Source organism: Saccoglossus kowalevskii, chromosome 19 (assembly GCF_978046115.1).
Source record: "Saccoglossus kowalevskii chromosome 19, keSacKowa6.1, whole genome shotgun sequence".
Classification (NCBI taxonomy): Eukaryota; Metazoa; Hemichordata; class Enteropneusta; family Harrimaniidae; genus Saccoglossus; species Saccoglossus kowalevskii.
This window is the reverse complement of record NC_140659.1, coordinates 32988838-33016472: the sequence shown is the minus strand read 5'-3', so window position 1 is coordinate 33016472 and position 27635 is coordinate 32988838. Positions and strand designations below refer to the sequence as shown.

Below are 27635 nucleotides of genomic sequence, written 5' to 3'. Positions count from 1 at the left end.
CATTCCCATGATGTATCGGGGGGGGGGGGGGGGACAAAGATGTAAAATGATACGGTTATTACAAGGATACTGAACAGTATGCACTCTGACAGTACGCCGTCGCATAACCTCTGCTGCATTTTGGGCGATACTTGCGCTTTTCAGTATCCTCGTAATAACTTCATTTTGTAAAGGAAATACATAATGTAATAACCAGTATTATGTAAAGGCAGTACATAATGTAACTAACTGAATTAACATGTACAAAGTGAGAATGAAATGACATTGTAGCACTGTCTAAATTTATTGCTGCTATTTTGGATAATGTTTGTGCGTATTGTTGTAGAGTTCACATCAGTGCTCTCACACTATTATATCCCTTTCTCAAATGTACCATAGAGGGCACTAAATGTGGAATGCAGTCTTGTAGATTATTTTCTGTTCCCCACTGCCAGCATACTTAAAACATTTTGATCAGACTTAAAACTTCCACACTGGTGGCCTGTACCTTTGACAAATCAAATTGCAGGAATTTCACAATTATTTTATTTGATGTGCCAATGTAGATGACAGAAGTAAGGCTATGGTCAGAATTGGACATATTTCAATGATCTAGTATACACAAAATGTGTAAAATGTCTTTGGGGGGGGGGGGGGGGTATGTGAAGATACACTTCCAATAGAATAAATACGGCAGGCAAAAGTTTAAGACATTCTGTTGCATCATTGAGACAATACAGAGCTTATAATACTTTTATTACTTTAGCCTGCAAGATTTAATTGTAATTAGAATCATCGTTATTTACACAGAAATTCAATGAACTCTTTATCTTACTTTGTAAGGATGCATGATGAACACATCAGCCATTGTCAATTCTGACCGTGCATGGTTATTTTTGTACATACAAACTCTGACAAACAATAAACACATTGACATCATAATGTAGTGCCATATGTCCCAAAAGTATTGAGTAAATTTGTGTGGCCTCCAATGTGTTAATTACTTTTTTCTTGGCATAGGGCCTCTATTTTTCAAATCAAAAGGTTCTGTATCGGGTGTTTGTGGGAGTGTTCTACGTTGTCGATTTCTTGGAGATGATTTCTTGAAAGCTGCTCGTGAAACACCAGGACTACTACGTTTTTTGGCATGCCTACGATGTAGTGGCCAGGACTCTATATGTGTATTTGATATGGTCGCATTAAAACTGGGTTGACTTGTTATCATTTGGGATGTTGCAATGTTTTCTTGGCAAGGTACAAATGGCGCTGTACCAAACGGATCAATTTCCTCAAACCACTCATTATGAAAACTTGCATCATCAGTGGCAGGATTAGATGTTTGTCCCGAAGACTTGTAATGATCATCAAAACTTTGGTTTATTGCACATTCCTGATATTTGGATTCTTGATTCCTTGATTCAGCTAAACAGCTGAATAATTGATGTTGAAATTCATCTTGTGATCTCAGCTGAGAGGGACTGGATTTGCTAGAATCGGAGCTGTCAGAAGAATGTCGTCTGTTACCTTTAGAAGACCTAGATGCACCACTACCACTACGTTTTCTGTATCCAGTAGGGGTAGTGTGTCGGATACCACTGGGTGTGCTTACTACATGGAGTCTTCTAGAGACACCAGTATGTCCTGAAATCATATAAAATATGACAGATTTATAGATAATCACACCTTGTAGCCATGTTGTTTCAAGTCTATGGTCAGCATCTTCTAAATGTCACAAGGCTAACACTAACGAATTGCATTCTCTCAGGTGGGATGAATTTCAAGTTTAATTTGCTTTTTGGTGACATTCCATGTTATATGAATTTTCTTAAACATCTTTGTAAACACAGAAATGAAAGTAGTATGAATTCACCATGAGATCTATTGTCAATTTTATTTTTATTAAAAGGGAGCAGAGGTGTGGCTTTTGACACTCTGTACATGAAATGTGAGATCTATGAATCAATTCTGTCGATAAAAACAACTTGTATGTGCTGCGAAATGCCCTAAATATCGGGTATAAAACGGCTGTGAAGCAGACGACAAACCTCCGCTTTTCCTGGCGTCATTTCGCCTCTAGAGGGCCAGTCAAATGACGTCATCAGTGAACACTGATAATTGAACCCATTCATGCTAGTATGTCAATCCCATAGAAAGACCTTGTTAACTGACTACTTAAAAGTTGAAACATGGCGAAATGTTGTGCGTATGAATGCCATAATGATTCATATTAAGTTTCTCGAAATCCCAAATAAAAAATCACATTGTTGGTTGCGAGAAATCGGCAGAAGAACTAATCTGAAAATGAAGACACGAACAGCACTCTAGCTATAGTAAACATTGAGTAAATAAATATTGTTTGAGTTAAAAACTAAATTAGAAATTTAATAAACGCTAATATCACTTGAACTACAGTAATCATTTCGCCCAACTTCCCACTTTTAATCCGCACTGTATTTTCCGACCGGAAAACGACCGCATTTTTATCGTAATATTTCTCTCACCGACCCATTGAAAACACTGACCGGTCGCCCAAACACTGGTCACTTGCACAGGAGTTATCGAAATAGTGGTTTTGAGTGATACAGTTTGGGGATACAACGGGTACTAACTATTATTAAATTCCAAACTACTCTTCACATCTATACCACATTGTATCAATCGCGGACGAAACTTCACCTGTGTCCAATATTAAATAACTGACTTTGCGTAATTATTAGGAAAGCGATATATTACAATGTTGAAATTTTTAGAGCCGGTACAACATTGTAAACAAATTTGCGTAATTAGAAAAGCAGCGCACTGAGAAAACGACCTCAAAATATACAAGTTTGCGTACAGCACCGTCAGAACTAATAACAATTTTACAAGATCGACGCGCGGAGCATTAAAGAAAAAGACTGCTAAGATAACGCGCCTGTTCAGTGCGTGACTTGGGGGTCAAACTTCGGTCAACACACACTTGATGTCAGCATCGCCGCGCAGTAAGTTACGCAATGAAGTACTTAAAGTTCAATTGCATCCCAAAATGATGTCGTTGATCACTCAGTCTTTTGCAAAATATTATAACTAGTTTCCAAGCTTTTGATGCAGCCAGATTTATTTAACTTTGTGGAAATATAATCTTTTTAATTTCCCAGTTCTTTCTGTTCATTCATTGTCTTGACAATAAGTGTGAATTGCTGTGCGAGCTTTTCGTACCCGACCGCTGTCAGACGGCGTCATGAAATCTATGCACAAAAGGCAGCTGTTTGATTTCCTACTCCCTCCTAAGCTAGCGATTGGTGAGAATGGTTATTAATATATTACCCGATGCACTTGTAAATCGGACAGTCATACCGCAATTGTGTTGAAACATTTTAGGGGCAGTAAGTAACGTCAGAATATTGTTTAAAATAAAATATTCCATCCCAATCAAATCTAGGTCAAAGGGTCAAATTGCGTGCATATAATTATAGAGTTAAAAACTAAATACTGTAAAGGGGGTAATTATTCACTGGGTTTTAATTTTGCTTATTTCGCTGACTGGAAAAATGCGCTAAATTAAAACACAGTGAATATGTAAAATTTAGCATAGAACACATTATCTAAATGACGAAACCGTGAATTTAAAACCTACTGAATATGCCTGAAATGGTAAATCAGTGAAATTTAAACCCAGTGAAAATTAGTCATTTTACAGTATATTTGAATGTTTGACGGCTATTCAACGTTTGTGCAAACCAGAATAAAAAAGGTAGTGTATACAATAGCGATATGACTGAGCATGGAGCTAAAAAAAGCTCCATGGACTGAGATATCATGGCATTTGTTTACAATATTGTACCGGCTCTAGTATTTGACACAGATAAAGTTGTTCTCGAACGATACAGAGTGGGGTAGATTTGAAGAGCCGTTCAGAATTTTCTTTGTATATCCCCAAACATTTTGACTACTCCTGTGCCGGTGACCAGTGTTTGGGCGAGCAGTCGGTGTTTTCAATAAGCGAGCGAGAGAAAAAAACGGTAAAAATGTGGTAGTTTTCCGGTCAGAAAATACAACTGTGGTTCAAGTGATATTAGCATATTTCTCATTTAGTTTTAAATCGTACAATATTTATTCACTCACTGTTTACTATAGCCAGAACGCTGTACTGTCTTCACTTTCAGGTTAGTTCTTCCGCCGATTTCTCGCAACCAACAAAGTGATTTTTTATTTGGGATTTCGAGAAACATTACATGAATCGTTATGGCATTCATAACACAACACCTCGCCATGTTTCAACTTTTAAGTGGTCAGTTAACAAGGTCTTTCATAGTAGCATTTCTATGGGATTGATGTACTAGCATGAATGGGTTCAATTATCAGTGTTCACTGATGACGTCATTTGACTGGCCCTCTAGAGGCGAAATGACGCTAGGAAAAGTGGACGTTGTCGTCTGCTTCACAGCCCGTTTTATACCCGATATTGAGGGCATTTCCCAGCACATATAAGTTATTTTTATCGACAGAATTCATTCATAGATCTCAGATTTCATGTACAGAGTGTCAAAAGCCACACCACTGCTCCCCTTTAAGTTTCAAATATGTATGATTTTTTTCTTTTCTTCTTTTATTTTGTTGCTGTTCCGAGTGCTTAATAAATATTATTATTATTATTAACAGTGGGTCACATGAGCAAGATTGGTATACATGTAAATTGATTAAACCTCAAACAACCAATAAACAGACTGGCAACTTGGCGTTTTATACTGAAGTAATGTGTGCCATGTTTGTTTAGGTTATCAGCTCCTATCATATCTAGTAAATGTTGCTGAGCAACAAGATTATCATTAGATCTCACAAATAACGCGAGATCTAATCATATTACAACCAACTATCGCGAGACATAAACACAGGTAGTAACACAGATGACAGTAATGGTTAGTGATCGAACCACACCATGGAGGTAATAAGAGGTAATTCTTAATGGCATTTATGGAAGAATTTAGCGAATCTGAGGACGGTAGTTATGAACAATGTGTATATAGCGTACTATGAAGTCAAATGCAACAAAAATAACCCCCCTCCCCAGTTTCCACCGCTAACCGGATTACACTGATACGGTAAGAGATATCATGTATATGACACCAGCTATCCCATGTATCGGCACCCCTGAACACAAAAACAAAACTGTTAACACACAAAGTGGTATGATCACTCAAAATGCTGCAATATGTCCTTCTCGAAAAATTACGAAAACCTTCCGCAAAATTCAAATTAGCAAGAAATATCATTTCAAAGTTGCTCATTATATATTCACAAACTATTTGAGGTATATACTAATTAAGACATTCAGTTACTTGTAACTCTCCTAAATCTTGGTCGATTCTTAACAATTTTACACAAATGCAAAGGTCAAAATGTCCAGAACGCATCTCCCATTGTTTTAAAAATGTCCGGATCTGTTTTACAAAGAAATATGCACTTTCTGAAGAAGTGCAAAGTGTGCAGAATATCAAGTGTTCGGTAAACTTTGACGGTATTTATGTATACACCTGAGTGAGGCACATGTAGCATATGGAATTAAGCCGAATAACACCTTTTACAATAGGCGTTGCAGTCTGTTTATTGGTTGTCTCAGATTAAACTGACTGCAATAAACATTTTCAAGTTCAACAGTCATCTGCTATCAGGAAAAGGGAAGGAGACAACCTTCAAGGTAGTCAAAGTAGTCAGCTCCAGTGTTCATGGTAATCTGACACTACAATATAAACCTTTAGCAAACCAATTAAGTCTATCATGAGGGGCCGAACTGTCCAGAGAGTTTTTTGGGGGGCGGAGGGGAAGTTGCTTACTGTAAAAGTAATAATTCAGGCCAAATTGGGGCAATATTTCTTTTGAAGAGTATGGTGTTTATTTGTCAAGTAAACAAACATGGTAGACATTGAATTGTATCAGTTATTTGCAAGTGTCTAAGAAATTACAAGCAACTAAACAATTGACAATGCATGAACTATAAACATAGTTGAACTCTGGTGACCTTGCCCTTTGTTATATAATATTATTCCCTTTATCATATTTTGTTTCAATATAAATATGCATTGTCATAATTAATTTTGAATACAAACAAGTTTTGGGGTTGAACCAATAGTGGGAAATCAGTCTTATCGAATGTCCTTGATAGATGTGAATATCTTACAAAAACATTGTAACTAATTTGTTTAATTATTTTAAGGGACATAATTTCAAGCTTTATTTGAAGTAATTCAGATATTTTAGTATAAAAACAAATGCCTCATCACAGAAAAAAAGTGCTGCATTTAGACGTGAATAGATTCATAAAATATGCAAGATAACAGAAAATCTTAGCTGGCTTTTGTCCAAGTATTTTGTACAGGTGTCTCTCAAAAATCATGATTCACTGAGACAAATATGAACTGCCTTATTATATTCATTGTGTGACTACTGTATTATATGAAAAGTAAAAAAAAAACACCCTCTATGAACAGCTATCAAGTTGCAAGCTCTGCTTTGTATGCAAATCAACTTAAATAGTTAGTTGGTGTCCAGTGGAGAGAGAAGTCAACAGTACTGTTGCCTCCTGGGAATCTACATCTTCAAACACTGCAATCTTTGTTTTTGAAGTGCGTTTTTAAATTACTATTATAAAGGCTTTATCATTCTGTTCCAATAGCTGTAACAAATTCCTGTGAATTTTCATTTGTCGAATGAACTGTTTGTCAAATACAGAATACATATATTTTAGTACAATTTTCTTTTCCAAATGTGGATGAAATCTTTTGCTTTATATGAATTTTTTATGAATTGTTTTTGATTTGATAACTTTGAACTAAACAGATTTTCTATTAGCTTCAGAACTTGATCAAAGTTTGCAAATGTGTATCAGACTGTGCAAAAAATCTCTCCATGAGTTTGTTTTGAAACCCAGTCTAGTATTCCCATGGGATTTGGGAGATACATTCCCAAAGACATTATTACAAGATAAATCATTTGCTTCATTGAACACATACAACAATGCATATTTCCACTGAGATCAGTGACCTCTGATGCATATCACCAGTGATCAGTCAAGTAGAAACAGTCAAAATATGTTATCAGATTTTTTCAATTTTTGCATGATCTTTTCATACAGGACATCTGTTGTTCAAACTCAGGGAAGACTTTATACTGATGAATAAGGTGACCAAGTTTGATGAAGTTTGGAATAGAATTCGTAAAGTTATTTTCCACACAATAACAATTATTAACGACGACAACAACAACGACGGACAAAATTTTTTCCCTTAATATACCTTTCCCTTCCATCTTTGATGTGGTTGGCATTGGCACTAGCTTGTAGATTAAAATGGAGGGGAGTGATGCCATTATTTAATCTTGTCGATAGACATTTAACATGAAACACACTGGCACAAATAATTATAGGATCTAAAGCTAATACACTTAACTTTACACATATTTCATTTGGGAAGCAATACCTGTTCTAGTGTTAGGTTAGACGAACCTGATTCTTTATGTGCTTGCTTCAATTCTTTTCCAGATTTATCAGCAGAGAATGAAATACCAAATAGATCTTCTTTGTTGGCACCACTTGGATCTTGTGGTTGTGCTTGAGCACCATACAAGTTAACCTCAGTTGGTGATATTGGAGGTGTTGGATTTGCAACGACCATCGCTTGTGCTTGTTGTAAATGATGTGATTGCTTACAAACTGTTTTCTTTTTAGATTTGGATGCACTCTTTCCTGGGAATGGTGCTTGAGTGAAGACATCAGAACTGTCTGAACTGGAAAGCCTTTGGTTCTGTTTTTTGTTCTGCTTGGCACTAAAAGGTGCAGCTCCAAAAACATCCACATCACCATCCTTATTCAGTGGTGGAGACATAGGAGGAGTTAAGGTACAACTGGTGGCCGATTCATTATTTGCAGTTATACCATGCTGTGGTTTCTTTAGATGGAATGGCGCATGTTTGAATGGATCATCATCACTAGTAGATTTGTGATGTCCAGCAGGAGTGAAACCATCCTGAGAAACACTGGATGATAACAATTCTTCAACATCATCCTCTAAAGGATGAAATTCTTTTTCTATATCAGAAGCACTACTTCGTCCATCTTCACTAAAATCAGACTCCTCACCCTCATTTACATATTGCTGTTGATTATCGCTCATCATATAACGTACACGTCTTTTCACATCCAGAGTTTCATCATCAAAACCAAGGTATGAAAACTGTTCACTTCCGACAGCTTCAGGATCCTTGTTTCCAAACTCATCTACAGCTAATTGGGATCTTCCACTAACTCGTGTAAATGCAGATGGTTGATCACTTCTTGCACCCGGGACAGAAGGTTGTTCTTTTGGGGTATCAAGAACAAATGGAGTTAATCCAAATTCATCCGGTCCAGATCCAGATCCAAAGTCAGAATGGTATGTATCTTGGTGTAATTCAACAAATGGTGCTGCTCCAAATAAATCCTCACTTGAGTTGACAACAGTTGCTTTGATGTTAGGTTTGGAACCTGAAAGACAACATATCCTTTATTGTACAGTCAAGGTAGAATGCTAAACAAAAGTAAAAATATTGTAATTTTTTTAACATATTGGATACATCAAGGATGAAGAAGATGGTTAAACTATTAGCTTGCCATGTACATGTAAGGGTGGGCAGACCATAGCATAGCATAGCATAGGGATATCATTACATAGGTGGGGCAGATCAAACCACATGGTAGGAAGATCACTGTATAGGCTGGGAAGATAGATACAGATTAACAATATATATATATTTATATAATTTAGACAGAAATAACCTAATTAGAATGTGGAAAAATTACTCATGACGTCTTAAATAACACTTTGTGCATATTACAGTCAGCCTAAATAATTAATTCTCATAATTAATTGTAGACAGATTTTCGCATGAAATTGTCACTGCTATATACCCTATCATATCATTGATAAAGGAGTAACTTTCACTAATATGCATTATGAAATACATCTATTATTTAAACCCCTCTAATAGTTGAACCAAAAATAAAATAATTTTTCTCCACCAAGCAATTCAACTACCTGGCAGAAAATGGATCGGATGACATCCAATCCACCTGGATGTTTCTTCTTATTGAAGAGAAATAAAACTAATTACACATGAAGTCTGTTTGTGTGTTTTTTTTTTTTTTAAATCATGCTACCATCAACTAAGATGGTAACTCACTGAAATATTTCAATCTACCTCGAAAAAGAATTATTACTGATACACCCCAACTCCTGAATGCCTCCCAAACTACTAATTTCAATGGCTCAAAAACTGGTGTATATCGTTATTCAAGAATTGATTAAACTGCAGAACATAATAAACCATCATGATTCAAAGATTTAATTCACTAAAATATCTACAACAGAAATTCATTATTCAGTCTGTCAAAACTGTTGAAATTACTCCGGTATATACAGCTGTTTTAAAGCAATTTACCTAAATCTCCACAGATACTTTTCATGAAATTGTGAATTGTATTAATATCAAAATGTTGCTATTGTTTGCACACTAACTACCTTAAATGAAAAGCGCACCATGCAGAAAAGATAGCTAAATCTCACCAGTACTTGCACTTCTGGGTCTGGTATTAGATTTCATTGAAGAACTGCTGTCAGTATCACTAATCTCATTGGATTGAATACAACCAACATCACCTGTAGAAAGTAGAAACTGCAGCATGATTTCCCAATTAAAATGCCTCAGAGAAGCTAAAAGTCAATTTTACTAAAATTTTAAGCCAAAAATGGCAATTATCCTCGCATCGACCTCCACTGCACGTTGGTCGATACTGCTGCTGTACTGTCTTCGTGCATACTTTGAGGTATCTTCATTACAACCTTATAATACATACAATCATGTATACATTGTATCATGTACTGAAGGGTGTCGTAAGTTGAGCAAGAAGCAGTAGTCATATGTTTTTGGGAGTAAAACTGACAGATGAATAAAACAGACCTTTCCCTAATTATCTATACATGTATACTTATCTTGCACTACAGGGTAAATGCAAACCTCAATATACATAGTAAGCACCCTAACAACCTCATATCAGCAAAATTAGTTTAGTGAAAGCTAGAGAATACAGGGACATGCAACAGTGTCAAACATCAAATGAAATCAGCAGCATCTCTTGGTCCATCATGTTCTATTAAATAAGTGTCATAGTGTGTCACAATCAATATCACACTCAAACATTGCAATCTCTCCTGGCTTGAATATAATTTAGGTTTTTCATAGTCATTAGCACCTAAGAGTACAATTAAAACTAATATATTAAAATCACTTAGAAAAATTAGATTACTGTAGAGTGGTTAATGTTCGGCGGTGTTAAATTGACGCGCATTACGCGCTGGGTTTTGTGCGCGAAAAACACCACAAATTTGTGTTTCGGGTGGCCATCTTGAATTTTGTTTCACCCATTGAGGTTTCACACAAACTTGTAACACAGACAAAAAAAGATACACGAACAAGTGTTTTGAAGCATCAATCTTTTTTTATTGAAAAAATATCTCAACTGTAAATAATAAATACTACACATCACAATTAATAGTACATAGATTGCAAGTTTCACCGAAGTCAACATGAAGTTATATAATTTACAGAGAAAATGCATTACGAGTTTGATTGTAAAACAAACAAGACCTAAACAAAACTGTCTAGAATCTCTGCTTTTAGAAATCCTTCTTTCAGTTCATCGTGTCGTTGGGAAATGCTCTGTACAGCAGTAACGAGCCATTTTGTGTGAAGGGGTTTTCGTTCACTTAGCCGGAGATCCAGCGTTGGGTCATCAACGCCGTCATTCATTCCTGAACACACACGCTCGCCGTACCAATTCTGGAATTCTCGCTATATTGCATCCTCAAAGATCTTATTCACAGACAAGTCAAGGGGCTGAAGACGATCTGTGCAGCATGCTGGCACAAATACCATCGTTAAATTTCTTCAACAGTTCTTGGCCGTGATGTGCTTTAAAAACATCAAATATGGCGACTGCCTGCTGGGTCTCTGGAAGTTGAAGCCTCGTTCTAGTGGCATCCACGTACGGTACAATAATGTTATTGATGTTTCGCATTATAGAATTATGATTTGACCAATGACTTTCTGTATGGAAAACATCCCAAGCATCGGGAAAATTGTAGCCCGGGTGACAACGATCGGTTTTCCCCTGATATAATATCCGAGGTGATAAAAGCAGTTGATGCAAACAATGCAGTAATTTGTCGCTTGTCATCGAGTCCTGCTATCGTGACTTGACGTGATCCTTGTTCTTCCATTGTCCACTCGCCTGCTGGAATTATTGCAACACCAGTCTGGTCCCAGATTATAACAAGTTCTTGGGGAACATTGTGTTCTTTAACAGTCTTGGTTATCCGTTCAAGGAAAGCTGCTTTAACGGCTAGAACAGCTTTCGTATCTTTTCTCTTAACATAACCCATGCGACGAAGCAGCGATTTTGCCCAGTCCACGGTTGAGATACGATTGTTTCATTCCTCGGACTATGCTCTCACCAACATACCAAGCTCTTTAGTGAATTTTCTAGCAGCATTCATTCATCGATTTTAGCTCAAACGTTTTCACCATAGTGCTGATAATTTCTGCGTTTTCGTTTCCGACTAGCGGATGTTATCTCTTCATTGACAATGGCAATTACTTCAGGTGACAGTTTGCACTGTTCGACGTTGTCAGGTATGTACGATCTAGAAATTGCGAAGATCACAAATCATCGATTCTATGCAAACGACTGAACGAACTTTTTGATATCAACACTTAAATGAATAATAAACAAAAAGCACTGGAAATAGTAGTTATAGCTACTTTTATTTGTGATCTTCGCAATGTAATCTGCGTACACTGGTCGACTGTAATGTTGAGTACCGGGCGGCGTGCGGCGGTTGACACCTACATTGTAGGCTAGATCGCGTTGACACCTATTTGCTACCATTATTTTTATATTTGAATCACCCCTAAAGTAAAAGCCTCAACAGCATTATTTCATAACCATGGTAAATATTTGATTTTAATGTGATAAACACATTTGAACGTATGTTATATTATCAGCAAACGAAGCAAATGACTCCACCCCTCGCATACACCAGTTTTCCTGGCCTTTGTATTACCCCTCGCATTGGGCTTTTTTGCTACTAGCAAATGATACATTTTACCACTTGCATATGCCGTTTTTACCACTAGCATATGGCATATTTTGCTTTTTGCGACTCGCAACTTGGTACTCGCATATGGCACTTTTTCTAGGTCGTACATATCTCACGTTGTTGATGCTATTAGGATCGAGCAAGTTTGGTTTGCTTGGTGACGATAATGGTGCTTTTTTCAATCATTTTATGAGGTCGGTAGCCATGTTGTTGTGTCGGTAAATTGCAGACGATGATTCATGTACGTTTACTACACAGGAGACACACAATAGTCTGAGTGCATACGATCGTCTGACACTGTGTTGATTGCATTGTATTTATTTTGCCACTTACGCATTGTTTACAAAATGGGACGGAAATGGGCAAGATGTTTGCTGCTTAGTTAGAGAAACTATAAAACCTCTGTCGCGCGAATTTAGAACACCGCTAAGCCGCTAAAAATTAACCTCTTCATAGTACTGTAAATTAGAGTATTTACAGTAACCTATTTTTTAAAACATGAAATATCCTCCCAACAGTCAAGTTTAGCTACTCCTGTGCATATACAATTACGTACAATAAAGGTACTATACTTAAGTCATGTTTAAATAAATGTTAAATTATTATTATTACAATAACACACGTTAGTCCCCTCAACAATAAGAGTTAGCCTGATTACATGCCACATACCACATTTCTTGTACCTATGCCAAGTGTAGGCTCTAGAAAGCATTCATAAAACAAGTTCTGATTGGTTCCGACCATACAAGACTTGAGCATACTTTACACATACATAGTTTTAGAATTTATGAAGAAATTGCTAATATTGTCACTTATATTTGTTGTCATAATATAGAATAATCTCTACATACTTTTTTGTGGTTTCCGGAGTGCGTCAAACTCCATATCAACAAAATGATCTTCTGACATTGCACTGAAATTATCTTTATCGCCAAATGGATTCCACTGGGACATATCAGACACAGGCAGTTGCGGACTAGCTATAGGTGACTGGCCAGGAGTTGAACTAGAGGACTTCACACCAGCTGTCAGGAAACAATCACTAGAGCGTTGCACTGCTACGTTCTGTTGTGAAGCTGCTGCTGCATTGACTTGGTTTCTGTGTTGTTGCATTCTTGGTGATTCTGGTGGAGTGACAGACACCAATGTATCTGTTGGTGGATTTTGCCTTGATTGATGTTGTGTCATGGCTAGCAAGGTTTGTTGCTGCGACTGTGGCTGAAGTTGCTGCTGCTGCACCATCATCGCATACTGCTTAGTGGACATTGGCGTTTTGAATTGCTCTTGTTGTTGTTGATGGTATTGCATTTGTTGCATATATTGTTGTTGCTGCTGCAAGTACTGTTGCTGTTGAAGGTATTGTTGCTGCTGCAGGTACTGCTGCTGCTGTTGTTGTTGATACTGCTGTTGCATAAAATGTTGTTGCTGTTGCTGCTGATATATAGCTTGCTGCTGTTGTCGTAACTGCTGCTGCTGTTGCTGTTTTTGTTGCTGTTGCTGTAACTGCTGTTGTTGCAATTGTTGTTGTTGCTTATACAAAGCCTGATGTTGCTGCATCAAAGCTTGTTGCTGCAGTTGTTTTTCTAAAAATAAAACATAATATAATCAGATATGTACATGCCATCTGTTTACTAATACCCTAATTTTAGAAAGACCATTTAATGTATCCGGTGCTGTCCACAGATTAGATTTCAAACTTTAAATAGATATTCAACTACACAATGCCAACCGATCATAATCCAATGGCGATATTAATGATGTTGTGTTTTTGCGATGACCAATATTTGAAAGATAACAACCACAAGCTGAACATAATAAGTAAACAGAAATAAATTTACTGATACACAGAATTGAAGTGCAAATGCATTTGAGTGCCTAAATTTATCACATATTGTCTAATGCACAGCCTGTCTGAGTGCTTTCAGATTTAAAATCAATGAGATAATAGTGTATTTATTTTTTTTTCATGTCAATCATAACACATTGGAGCCACACAACATACCTGGGACTGGAGTCACTTTTGTATGATTGGCCACTGGTTTAGGCCTATTGACTGGTGTAACTGTTGTAGTAGTAGGCGGATGTATTGTCTTTGTGCTTTTCGGAGTCACATTTACCTGACCAACTTTGGGTCTTTGTCTGGGAGTAACTGACGTACTAGTATCAACAGCTGTTATTGAGGCTCTGATAGAAAATAGAAATGTATTAAAAATTTTGTAAGGTAATAAACTCCTGGTAGTACTGAATTACAAAAAAAAATCCACTTGAACATGAAAATCTTGGGATTCAATAATTCAATCAGTCAAACAACAAAATCCCTAATTTAGCTATCATATACCTGGCTTTTTCTCTTTGTTTTTGCTGCTGATGTCGGAATTCAGACTCTGTCAATGCTTCTGGTAGTTTGTCCAAAATAGGTGATGGAGAATTCTACAAAAGAACAAATCGATAATATTTGTTATGATTGATTTCATAAAGAATGGAACATGGTGCTTATTTATTATATCTTTATAGAAGCAATAATAAGCAGTAGAGCATTTTTTTAATTTTACTGAAATGAGCATAGTGCCCAAATTTTGTGTTTATATAGCCATCCGATGACACTATCTTGAGAATAACTTATACATATTGAATTGTGTCTATGTTGTACAGGCTGGGAATATACTTACATGTAAATTGGGTATTGGAGTTTCTTTTCGTACCATCTTGAATGAAATGTAAGATACCTGAAAAATATCAGGTCTGATGTCGGGATCAACTTCTAACATATAAGCTGCAAGAATAAAATTACAAATATTTCTATTTTCAACAACAAAACGTAATTGAGATAATGTTACTGTAAAATGAACAGGCACCCTTTTTTTTTTTACAAAATGTGTCAGATAATATTGTGAAAGAGTTTCTTTGAAATGGACCAAAGTAGGACTACAGTATTGTAACTATGTAACTTAAGTAGTATACAAGACCATGATTTCAATGAAAAACTTTGTATGTTAAGATGCAACAAGTCAATTTCAATTTAACACAATTAGTACCAGTATGTTGTATTTGCTTTATTAGTAGCGCATACTCACTCAAATGAAAATTTGTCTATGGTCAAAATATGTCAAATTTAACGATCAAGCATTCAAGAAATGCAATTGTTGGTGTGTATGCTATTATTCTATTAGAGCAAAACAGTATATGCATGTGTAACAATCATCAACAAGAGTTGGCAGAGCCATCTCGATGCTGGGAAAATAAGAGCTTGTTTTAATGAAAACTTGAAGTATACATGAGGGTATGTGTTATTATTTATTTATTATGGAAACTCAATTTTTAACTGAAGGAATTAAACTAAATTAAATATTCATGGGTGTTTATTTTGAACCTTAGAAATGACTACTGCTCAACTCGGGACGTTTAATTGTACTTGGCATATGTTACTATGACAATCAACCAATACGAGAAAAACAGTCAACAATGACTAAATGCATGGCCACAGCCAAAGGGCTGTTTAATTGAAATAAAAAAAAATCAAAGAAAACAGAGAACTCCAAGACAGGAAGAAAAACACGAGCGATGAACGAGGCATTACGGCAGCCATGTTTGTTTTATCACGATCAATACAGTATTACCCATGATGCACTATTCCTATAAGCATGGGTATGTGGAAGTTCATAGCCAAGCGTATTGCGGTTAAGAACAAGGTAAGAAATTACGTGACGAGACCAACCCGATTTGCTGTAGATTTCCAGGTTCGGGTGCGTTTCATATAATATATACATGTATATACAAGAAGATCGATACGCACTACACCGCCAAGTGCAGTAGACATACTCCCAATGGCAATAGGAAGTTCGAAGGAAGCTAATACAGTTGATTTATAACAGACGAAGTAAATGGAAATCACTTTTCAGTCCTCGTTGAGGCACAAACGTATTTAAATGAGTTGGTAAACAAAAGACGATGGCAACTCCACGTTGTGGCAGATTTACACACTACTACAGTTCGACTACAGTTTAAAAACACCACAGTCAGTCACACAAAGTCCTTCAAATTCAAGTGGGATTTTTAAATGCGTTGGGGAACACAAGTTTTTGTACTTAGATGACGACTCCACGTTATGACACAGCGTGAAAATGGGAATTTAAAACTTTGCTTGCAGATTTCCATGGGCAGATTTACATAATACTATAGTTCGATAAGTTTACAGACACCACGGCCAGTCAAAAGGGAACTGCAAGTCGTATAATGCCAAAACAGTACCATGATTTCACAATTTTCAAAATACCTTCACTTTTATCGATAACTGAAAAAACAGCCCATAGAACACAAAGCCTAAACTATCAGAAATTCGGAACACATAATTTGAGTGATGGTATAACAAAATAACTCATCATTTGTAAATTCAATCCATCGAAAAAGTATAAAAAAAAACATTTTTATAAACAATTTTTATTATATAAATACACTTTGAAAAGAAACATGATTCATAAACATAAATCTATTTGAATACATTCTCATTACAAATTACACAATACTTAATTTTCAATGAATGGAGTCTCTTCACAGCTCCTGGAATCATGCACACGTGCAAGTACTTCGGTGACACATTTTATAGCTACGCCCAAAATAGTCCATTATTTATTGTGCAACTGTGACCAAACGACATCATTCTGTTAACATCCACACATTTTCATGCACTTTTTGACCATTCATAAGTAAAATACACTACAATTTAACAATTTTCTTGGTACATTCCTACATATTAAATGAGAGGTTCAGACACATTCCAAGCGGAACTCTTTTCTTGGACCAATAACAAAGCTGGTCAATCCTTTCCCAGCAATAACCACTGAAAGCTAAATCTAAAATCTAATTTCAGCCTTTCATAAAATAATGCAAGCTGTCCACACCCCTTGATTCCAAGCTGGTAATGTACATGTATGTGTGCAATATTGATCATTAGTATTCCCTTCAACATTGCTGATAACTGTCATTTTCATGGAATCTGTCCTTTCATTTCAGTATTATATTTACCTATTAGTTGGTGCATTTCTTTAGAGTATTTTGTATCATCTGGAATAGTAAAGTTGCCACTCTGTATAGCCAATGCACTCTCACCAAATGGTAATGTAAAAAAACACAATTTATAAAGCATACATCCAAGTGCCTAGAAAAAGAAAACACCAATGTTGAATAAACAGGTTGTTGAATTGAGAAAATGACTGACAACTGTTCAATATTGTGAATATAATAATTATTCAATGGTTTTAAAATAAATCCATGTGAACATTACATTAGAACTCATTATTTCACTAAAAATCAAAGAAAGTCGTCAAAATATCAAAACAAAAATACCGGTACCAGGGATTTTTTTAAACAAGGGCGCAGCACCCTCGAGTCATGGTATGTGTCCCCTTACCCTGAGGAGCAGATCCTCGGGCAACAGTCTTCAACTGTGACCTGAATTATAGTGCTCCCTCTTGCAATTTTTTTCTAGAAAAACCCCTGCCGGTACCACTGAAAATTAAACAGTTACATAAACAAGCAGCCTGTCGGCTGAGATAGCTCAGCTGTTTCAATTTCAATTAAAGAACTGAAGATATCATTAGAAAATGAACAATATGTATAGAATCAAAGCAATCGGATTTGCTGTATTCAACAAGAATTCGAAAATATCACTTTTTACCAAAAATATTCATCAAAATTAGATAATTGAAGATATCATCATGAAATGAACAAATCTGAGAGAGGTCCACATGTAGTACCTATATATGTAATATCAAAGCAATCAGACTTGCGGTTTTTAACAAGAAGTCGAAAATATCACTTTTTACCAAAAATGACAAAAATATTCACCAAAATTTGAAAATATTCTTGCGGTTTTGAAGAAAAAGTCGAAATTGTAAAGTTGACGACAACGGACAATAAGTAATATGAACAGCTCCGCTGTGTCGACTTTGTCGATAGTGGAGCTAAAAACAAGCCATACATGGCACAGTCCCCGTTAGTTGTCAAATTTTAGATGTATAGTTTTGTTTATACAGTACAATGTGCACACAAGGACCCAAGTGTTCTCGCCATTGGCGAGGCAATGGCGAGGCCATGTCCCGCCAATGTCGAGTCAATGGCGTGCCAGTGGCGAGGTCATTAAAGGGCTCGCCCTCAAAAAAGCGAGCCCAAGATCGAGCTCGTCGCGGTCAGTTAAATACGGCACGCCTTATTTAACTCGACACGATCACCGGCGCGACCGGTATTTCTTGGAACACCAAAACATAAAATATCACTTCAGCGTGGTTACAAGAGTGTTGTTTGAAAAGTTAACAAATGTTTGTTTTGTTGATTTCATCATTAAGATTTGTCAGATTGAATTATTTCCCCGAGTGGACCTTAATCTTTGCAGACCGATCGTTTTGTGAGATTTGCGTGGGTATGTGTACGTGTATCTGATTGTCGATTTCATATCATTGGTAGTTGTAAAAATAAAACAAAACAAAAACACTCTGTGCCGAAACCTCAGTGACAACACGATTTCCAAATATATGTTATCATGTTGTTTTGATGGGCGCTTCTATCGGCGCGCCACCAGGGCGCACCTCACATTTACACATCACACTTTGAACCTTAGTGACTCTGATGTCCACTGAATATGTACTTTTGCACATACATTTGTATGTTGGTTATTAGTGTTGTGTATTACACAGGGACATGTTTAATGTATGTCAGCGCGTATCTTGTTTTTATTCTTTTCAAACCCATTTGCGTGTTTTCATATGCGGTGTGCAGAGTTACTAACCATTGGTGTAACATGCAATTCACTTGTAGAGTCGGCACATCGCAAAATGCGGGCTTCTGCTTGGATGAGGGACTGATCAGTGTCACTTAGAATTTAAACGCCAGTTGTGTCAGAGTTTCCGACGTGAATAATATGTGTGCCTGTGTGACTTTATGGTGGTGTAACTTTATTTCAATAAAAAAAAATGATTGAATGAAGTACAGAAATATCATCACGACCAGCGTGAAGCATAACAAATGTTTTATGTGTACTGAATTATTGCAAAAAACTGTTTTACTATAGTTGTTATTATGGATGATGTGTTGGTTCTGATAGGGACCATTTGGTTAGTATATGAGAGGACGTTCCAGTGTTTTAACAGCAGTGGCGAAAAGCTTTCAGAAAAATACTCAGCAGCAGAGGACCTTTTTTTTTTCACTCTGGTTGTGGTCAACGTCTCGCCCAGTTCGTATGGCTGGTCGCCCACTATCTACATGCCGTCGACGTAGTGGCGAGACCAAACAGCAAGAACCCCGTATATGCTTTAACTGTAACTGTAACTGCAGCAGAGGAAACAAATGTTTAATGTTTAAATTTACTTTCTTTTATGACCATGTCGACCTTAGTACTGAGACCTCTCAGGCAGTGAATGAGTTATTACAAGAAACCATTTGTACCGGTCTTTTTGGCAGTCTCACTTCGACGTTTACGTTTATAACAGGCGGCTGTATGTTAAGAAATGTCGCGCTGTGTAAACTTGCCCCAATTTTTATTATTGACAGGAAAACAGTTCTTCAACGTTTTTTTTTTTTTTTTTTTTTTTAAATAAAACATCTGCTGTTCATAGTATTATCAAGACCGTTGACATGTTTTAGTTTGGCATACAAACTTTTCAAAAAAAAAAAAAAACGTTTTCCCGAAATTTTCAAACTGTCTGGAAATCACCCCAGACCAGGAACGGTTAACTAGGCACACATACAAACATCATATTTTTCACCCGTTTTTCGCAAAAATAAAACAACTGTCATCAAAAATAATAATATTTTCTATTTGAATCCGAAACTGTCTGGAAATCATTCCTAGGTCACTTTGATGAACCTAAGTGTGTCGTTGGGGCCAAACGGGTGACCTATGTTAATCATCTCACCGTTGCGTGAATTACTTATTTTTGATTGGCCAAGAGACTTTAGGTAACAAAAAAACGAATCTGACGACGTTCGTGCTTGACAAAATTATTGTAAAGTAAAAACAATTCACCCGTGCATACTAATGGGGGTTACCATTTTTTGACTGCCTGCTACGACAAACACGGTTTTACACACGACGTTTTAAATAAATTAGAGGTGAGGATACATTGTTTGAAATCGTTGGTCCTTTTTTTGTTTATCTTATCCGCTCCTGTTTGTTTCACAAATTAGTCGTTTGCATATCAATATGTCCGATGCAAGGTCACGCTATCACTTTGGAAACAGGTCATTTTGGGGTTTTCATCTGCCGATTTTACTAAACTAGAGCTCGTCTTTTTTCAAATTTGTTTGCAATTTCTTCTTATTTTTTGATTACCCTACAAGTGTTACAAGTGTTTTTCAAATTATTAGCGTCTTTTAACAAAAATAGTGTAAGTTTAGTGTCATCTGATTAATGCTAAACCACAGTCCCTCCCTTGTTGACAGACTGTGACTAACCACAGCTCTAACATAAATACCTCCATGGTTCAGGCAAACTATTATTGTTTTCCAACATGTGACCTTTTGTTTGGATTCAGTACGTTACTTTTCAAAACACGGCGCATGGATACAACTGCCGAGACGCATCCACTGAACTAATAGGAAGCGTGAATCTTTTTTAGTTACCGTGCGTGAATAAACAGCGTCCTAGCACAGTAATAATTGTGTAATTTATTTATTTTTTCAGACGACTCTAAAATATATATACATGTACTAGTACGTTACTGGGGCGTTCTGTGTCCATTTAGATTGAAAGCTGAAAATAAGTATGCCAATTGTAATAATACTACCATATAAATGCAAGAGCAACACACGCGCCATTATTTTAGATCTCCCGTGCGAACGACATAAACAATTGCGACCTTCTGATGTTACAATTAGTGCTAAGCAGGCGTCAAATAAAAAATCCCTTTTCGAGACACCATTTAATAATTCGACAGGGATTTTTAATTTGAAAACGTCTTGCATAATTTCTGTGACGTTAGGTGCCGACCAAGTGGTTTCATTGACCTCTGACTGAACTTTGAAGAAAACGTACATCATGCCTACGTGATGCCACCACGTAATTTAAATGATCAATTTTACTTTGTCGTGGCATTTTACCTCTTTAAACGTCTCAAATGCCTTGAGTATAATTATAGTGAGTTACAGTTGGAATTTAGGCGAGTAAAAAGGTTTGTGACGATTATTATGTTGTGTAATGAGACCCGTTTTACAAGATCGGGGTTGGGTGATTCGGAGTGACATTTGTTATCTTACGGTGAACCATGGTCGGTTCACGCATCAAATTCAGACTCAGACTCGAGATGCCATTGAGTTTTAATTTAGCAACTGCAACACTACTTGTACGCAAGACAAGACAAGCAGAACAGGACAGGGTACACAACAATTCAATCCCTGGTTTACTTTTTCAGTAACCGTTTCCAACTCACAAATCAACAAACACGTACAAATTTCAATGTTTAATTTACCACTGGCCACGCTATTTGCAACACATTACGCAATTTATCCGTTATTTAATCTACATTCATAAACAACAATGTAAGAGAACTGAAACTATGTTTTCTGTTGTGGTGAAAAAAAAACATCGGTCGCGCCTGTGATCGCGCCGAGTATAATAAGGTGCGCCGTATCTAACTAATCGCGCCGAGCTCGACCTTGGGCTCGCTTCTTTGAGAGCGAGCCTTTCAACAGCCTCGCCACTGGTACGCCACTGGCACGCCATTGGCGAGACATGGCCTCACCATGGTCTCGCCACTGGCGAGAAAATTGGGACCTTGTGTGCACATTGTACTGTAGTAATATAGTTGGAATATAAACATTTCAAAGATATAGCTGATGATTTTTTAACATTAAAATTACTGACATTCGGTCATCTGGTATATGATCGTACAACAAGTACTTCTCCATATTGCTCTGCAACAGCATTATTTATAGCAAAATGGCCACCGGTCGGCCATTTATTATCGTGCCAAGTTTGAACAAAATCCATATGTAAACAGTAGAGATCCGGTTCTGGAATGCCAAAAATGCTTGATTATGAAATTAATCTTTACATCCCTAAAATATACTTACCCAAATATCAGCTTTTGTTGATATCTGTTTATCGTTATACAAATCAATCATTTCTGGTGAACGATAAGATAATGTGGTATATCTGAAAGAAAGAAAATGCATTTTCTAAAACCTGAAAAATATCCTGATATAATACAAATGTATGTTCTCTAAAATTAAGAGGTACAGTGTTAATAAATTTGAATAAAACACCTACTTTTCTATTTCTTCTTTACATTTAGAAGCTCCTTGTACTAACGGATTAAGTACCTTAGGGGTAGCACTTCCAAAATCACACAACATGTAACAACTAGATTCTGGATGCAGTAAAATATTTTCAATCTGAAATAAAAAGCAATTAATGAGCAACATCTGTTATTCTTCTTAGCATCATTGCTGTATAATCATTAATTATTGTTTCTTTTACCAAGTTTGAAAGAAAATCTTGCAATCAATATTCAACACCTCAGTGAAATTTAAACACCAAATTTTGTTTCATTTTATTAAGAAGCTTTTTAAATATAACCAGAAAACATTGTGCAAATTTGGTAATTAATATCACATATTTCAACCAAAAACTAATCAGGTCTGTGGATTATCTCAGCAAAAAATTTCAAAACAATTGATGATGGGTTTTTGAGATATCAGTACAGACAGGCCATGAAGACACAGACAGAATAAACTGCAAGACTCGCATAGTAAACAAGCCATGCATGGCACAGTCTCTGTAAAATTATCAAATCTAAATTATATAATTTTGCTTATAGTAACTTAGTACAATACAGTACAGTTCTCGCGGAAGCTTTGGCTTCACTTCAGCATCAGCTTCGCTTCAGCATTGCATCATTATGGCATTGTTATGGCTTCAGCGTCGCTTCAATGTCGCGACATAAAAAGTTGAGGCGGTGATTGCTTCGCTTCATTGTGGCCTCATTATGGCGACAATGTGGCATCAGCATCGCTTCATCAAACAAAGAAGTACAGAACCCATTTCACCCAACCTCTCGCACGCTTCCGCTTTTCAATCGCTCGCTTTTGCGATCGCTTGTTGAATTTCCGCTTTATTTTCGACTGTGCATAGATCACAGTTACCGTGCATAGATGTTGAACAACCGTCAAAAGTTCAAATACTTTTCATTTTAACTATCTATAATTCTATGCACGCAATCTGACCATTTGACCTAGATTTGGCTGGGATTGACGATTTTATTTTAAACAACTTATTCTGACGTGACGCACTGCTACAAAATGTATTTCAACAGAAGTACGACATGGTTGTCTGGGTTTCTTTTCCTGACTGTGTTGAGTTTATGATTTGTATAATTATTGTTATTTCCCCCAAGGAGAAGACAAGCCGAAGGACCATGAAGCTAAATAGAAGTCCCACGCATGGACTGAGTGAAAGAAAATATTTCTAAGGCTAAAATAAAACCTAATATCTCTTTGTGTATTTGTCAATTTTGCATATATTTAGTATGACAGTATGTTCGTAAATATCTGGAAAAATCTCGTCTTTCGTTAATAATTTCATTTGTTTGAAATGTCTACCGCCCGTGTCCCAATAATTTGTTTGGAATATCCCCGTTGGTTTCTCCAAACGGTCCCGACGTTCGTCATTCAACACAATCAGCATTTATTTATCGTAATTCATGGGGATCATGTCCTGTAATTTGCGGGCTGTAAAACCAAATAATTAAACAAGTACTATTTATTATATCTATATTTTTGTTATACATGTACCTCGCAAAACTACAACACGGCATAGAGTTGTCATGGTGAAACAGTCGCGTTGAAATCGATGGAACTTCAATTATCCATTTCTCACCTTGAAATAAAATTTAAAAAAATCGAAGAGCATCAGGGGATATATTATTAACCAGTCTTACCAATCGCTAGCTTTATTTTATTCAAATCCATAAAATTCACGAGTTTTTCGACATTTGTTGGCAACTTCCGCGCCAAATATGATTGAAAGTGTGGATGTGGTTCTCTCGCAAAGTCCCGTTGATAATACGGACAAATCTGGTTCTGTGACCCAGGTTGTGTGCACTGATCAGGTGACTCAGCCAATCAATGATGTTGTAACAAAGCATATTTGACGCTAATTTAAGGGTCGTCGTACCATCCAATCTCCTGCGTCGATTCACATAGTTTGTTTGTGCTGTGACAGGCTTCACAATTATTCACTAAAAAACATTGGTATATTTTGACAAACGGCCGGGATTTGACCTCAGTTCAAAAAAAGAAAAAGAAAACTGGGCTGAGATACAAATCAGTTTTGCAAGTTGGGAAATAAGGTAAACCAGATTGGGGTCGATGATATTCAGTATCGAATGACTTCCGTGTGTATCATGAGTTTCAAATTGTTCATCGACTGGGCACCACTGGACACGTTTTTTTCTGAAGCCCAATAAATTATTTCTGCATGTCAAGTGCTATTCAATTTTTTACAGGGCATGTGGCTCGTTTTTATTTGAAAATATTTTTTGTGAGAATACTTTTAAAGTACGTATAGGTCGAGCTTAGGTCACTGATCGTGACTTAATTTAGAAAATTGGATGTAAAATTTTACCAGACCGACTCCACCACAACCATCCAATCATAGTTAGAAATGTACGCACTTGTTTTGGAACTTTGTATCAAGATGGCAGGCGACAACGCCGACGCACCAGGCAGCGTACGTGTGTCTTGCATGTATTAGTAGTCCGGGCATGGGATCGGACTTTGCTAAAAATAAATGAAACACAGAAAAATACCACCGAAATGAGGAATCTGAATCTGTTTTCTTACCAGCAAATAAAATGAACGAAAATAAGGTAATTTTATAAGAAGAACAGTTTCATTTCGTATAGCAAATTGCGTTGTATCCGAACGACGATTGCATCGTGTGATTTAAATTTATCACGATTTTCCTTGCAGTCAATATGACACTCGTCACCTTGCAGATTGCAATGTACTTCACAAAGTTTTTGGTACCCAATACTCGCAACATTAAATAATTAAACAAGATATCTTTTTAAAATGTCATTTTACTCTTGGTCATATTATTTTATTCCCCTTACCGCCTTGAATTTCAAATCGATTACATATCGAACTTCTGTACATGTGTTTTTCTCTACTGCCTTTCCGTGTGAAAATAATGAGGTCATACTCATGTTGCAATACTTTGAAGCTGATGCCATGTTGATGCCATGAGACTGCGAAGCTGAGGCCACGATGATGCCACAGAATAAGCAAGGCGAACACAGCTTCAATTTTCAATGACGCGAAGCTGATGCCACAATGATGCGATGCTGAGGCGACAATGAAGCCATGCGTAGGCGACAATGATGCCACAAAAGCCAAAGCTTTTGCGAGAACTGTACTGTACTTGTTCATATTGAGAGATATTGCCCTTGTACATGTACATCATTAATTAAAACTAAATGACCGCCAGTCAGCCATTTTGGATCTGATCTGGAAAACAAAACGATGTGCATCAAGGACAAATAATATCTAATCTATGTACCAAGTTTGAAGGAAATTCATCCATAAACGATCCAGTTTTGGAATGTCAGAAATACTTTATTTTTGATGATTTTTTTAGCACAAAAATGGCCATCATTCAATCATTTTGCATCGGATTGTCAAACCAATATATCTGTATATCTATGAGATTATGTATATTGAATATTTAAAATTTGAACATAATCAGTCAAAGCATGTCAGAGATATGGCACTAGAACCACATTCATTAAAACAAAATGGCCACCAGTCGGCCATTTTAAATTAAATCTGAATCAAAGAAAGCTTAGAAAGAACTCCCGTGTGCTGAGAGTATTGAAGACACATTACAAATTAATTCAAAATTACTTGTACATGAGATATTGATGGAAAAGCTGATCAAAGAAATCTTAGAATAAACTCCCGTGTGCTGAGAGTATTGAAGACACATTAAAAATTAATTCAAAATTACTTGTACATGAGATATTGATGGAAAAGCTGAAAACTAATTATGTAAATCAGGTAACTAATATGAACAGAACAGAACAAAAAAATTATGAATTATTATGCTATTTAGAGAATTAATATTAATCAAAATAAATCAGGCCTGTCTATTGTCCTAGAGCATTTATGTATCAAATTTTATTCAAATGTGATGATCAGTAATTGAGATATCAGTGTTAATTAATTATGTTAATTAGGTGATTAATAAGCATAAATATTTACCAAAAACTAATTGGGTTTCTGCATAGTTCTCTTTAAAAGTTTCATTAAAATCCAATTTGTGGTTCTTTATATATCACTGGAACATTTTGCAAATTAGGTAATTAATGTCCAATTAAAACTAATCAGGTGTCTACATAATCCTAGAAGATCTATGTAGCAAGTCTCATTGAAATATGATGATTACAACTTGATATATCGAAAGCTGAAAATGAATTAATTATGCAAATTAGGTAATTAATATGTACTCATATTACCCTAAAAACTATCAGGTCGGTGCAGTGTCCTATGACATTTATGTACCAAGTGTCATTGAAATGTAATGATTACTACTTGAAATATCAAAAGCTGAAAATTAATTAATTATGCAAATTAGCTAATTAATATATACTGATATTACCCTAAAAACTATCAGGTCTGTGCAGTGTCCTATGACATCTATGTACCAAGTTTCATTGAAATGTGATGATTACTACTTGAAATATCAAAAGCTGAAAATTAATTAATTATGCAAATTAGCTAATTAATATATACTGATGTTACCCTAAAAACTATCAGGTTTGTGCAGTGTCCTATGACATATATGTACCAAGTTTTATTGAAATGTGATGATTAGTACTTGAGATACATTGTGTATCAGTGGAAAAGCCGAAAATTGATTAATCATTATGCAAATTAGGTAATTAATATTGCACAGATTTCTACCCAAAACTAGTCAAATCTGCACATTAGTTTGGAGCATCTGTGTGCCAAGTTTCATCAAAATCCAATGAGTGGTTCTTTAGATATCAGTGGAACAGTCATGGAACAGCTAAAAATCAGCTAATTATCATGCAAATTAGGTAATTAATATGCATGGATTTTTACCAAAACCTAATCAAATCTGTGCATTGGCCCAGAGCATCTATGCACCAAGTTTCATCAAAAACTGATGTATGGTTCTTGAGATATCAGTGGAACAGATGGACGGACACACATACACACACCCCCACACACACACACATACAGACACACTAACTGCAAAGACTCCCTTTTTGTGCTTCGGGAGTCAAAAACAAAATGACGAGCATCAAGGTCCCATAATGTCCAATGTATTTACCAAGTTTGAACAAAATCGATCTGTAAACGGCCGAGAAATGCTTGATTTCGATGATTTTTCAGTACAAAAATTGATGTGCATATTTATAATATTATGACACATGGACGCAGAGAGGTTAATCCATAAGTTCCTATTTTTGGACT

General features: G+C 36.2%; 1 protein-coding gene across 2 annotated transcripts in view; it reads right to left on the bottom strand.

Moving 5' to 3' along the window:
- Positions 1 to 679: 679 nt before the first annotated feature.
- Positions 680 to 27635, bottom strand: part of LOC100372142 (uncharacterized) — a 38049-nt gene continuing 11093 nt past the window's right edge. The window contains exons 5-14 of one of the 2 annotated variants that reach the window (XM_078005748.2): positions 22405 to 22529; positions 22209 to 22290; positions 17169 to 17301; positions 14816 to 14919; positions 14485 to 14576; positions 14149 to 14330; positions 12998 to 13729; positions 9555 to 9647; positions 7460 to 8476; positions 680 to 1620 (exon numbers count right to left, since the gene is read on the bottom strand). In XM_078005748.2, coding sequence (XP_077861874.1) covers positions 980 to 1620; positions 7460 to 8476; positions 9555 to 9647; positions 12998 to 13729; positions 14149 to 14330; positions 14485 to 14576; positions 14816 to 14919; positions 17169 to 17301; positions 22209 to 22290; positions 22405 to 22529 — 3201 coding nt within the window. In that variant the 3' untranslated portion in view covers positions 680 to 979. Of the gene's footprint in view, positions 1621 to 7433; positions 8477 to 9554; positions 9648 to 12997; positions 13730 to 14148; positions 14331 to 14484; positions 14577 to 14815; positions 14920 to 17168; positions 17302 to 22208; positions 22291 to 22404; positions 22530 to 27635 lie in introns of both variants that reach the window. The other variant, XM_085493807.1, reaches the window with a different exon arrangement.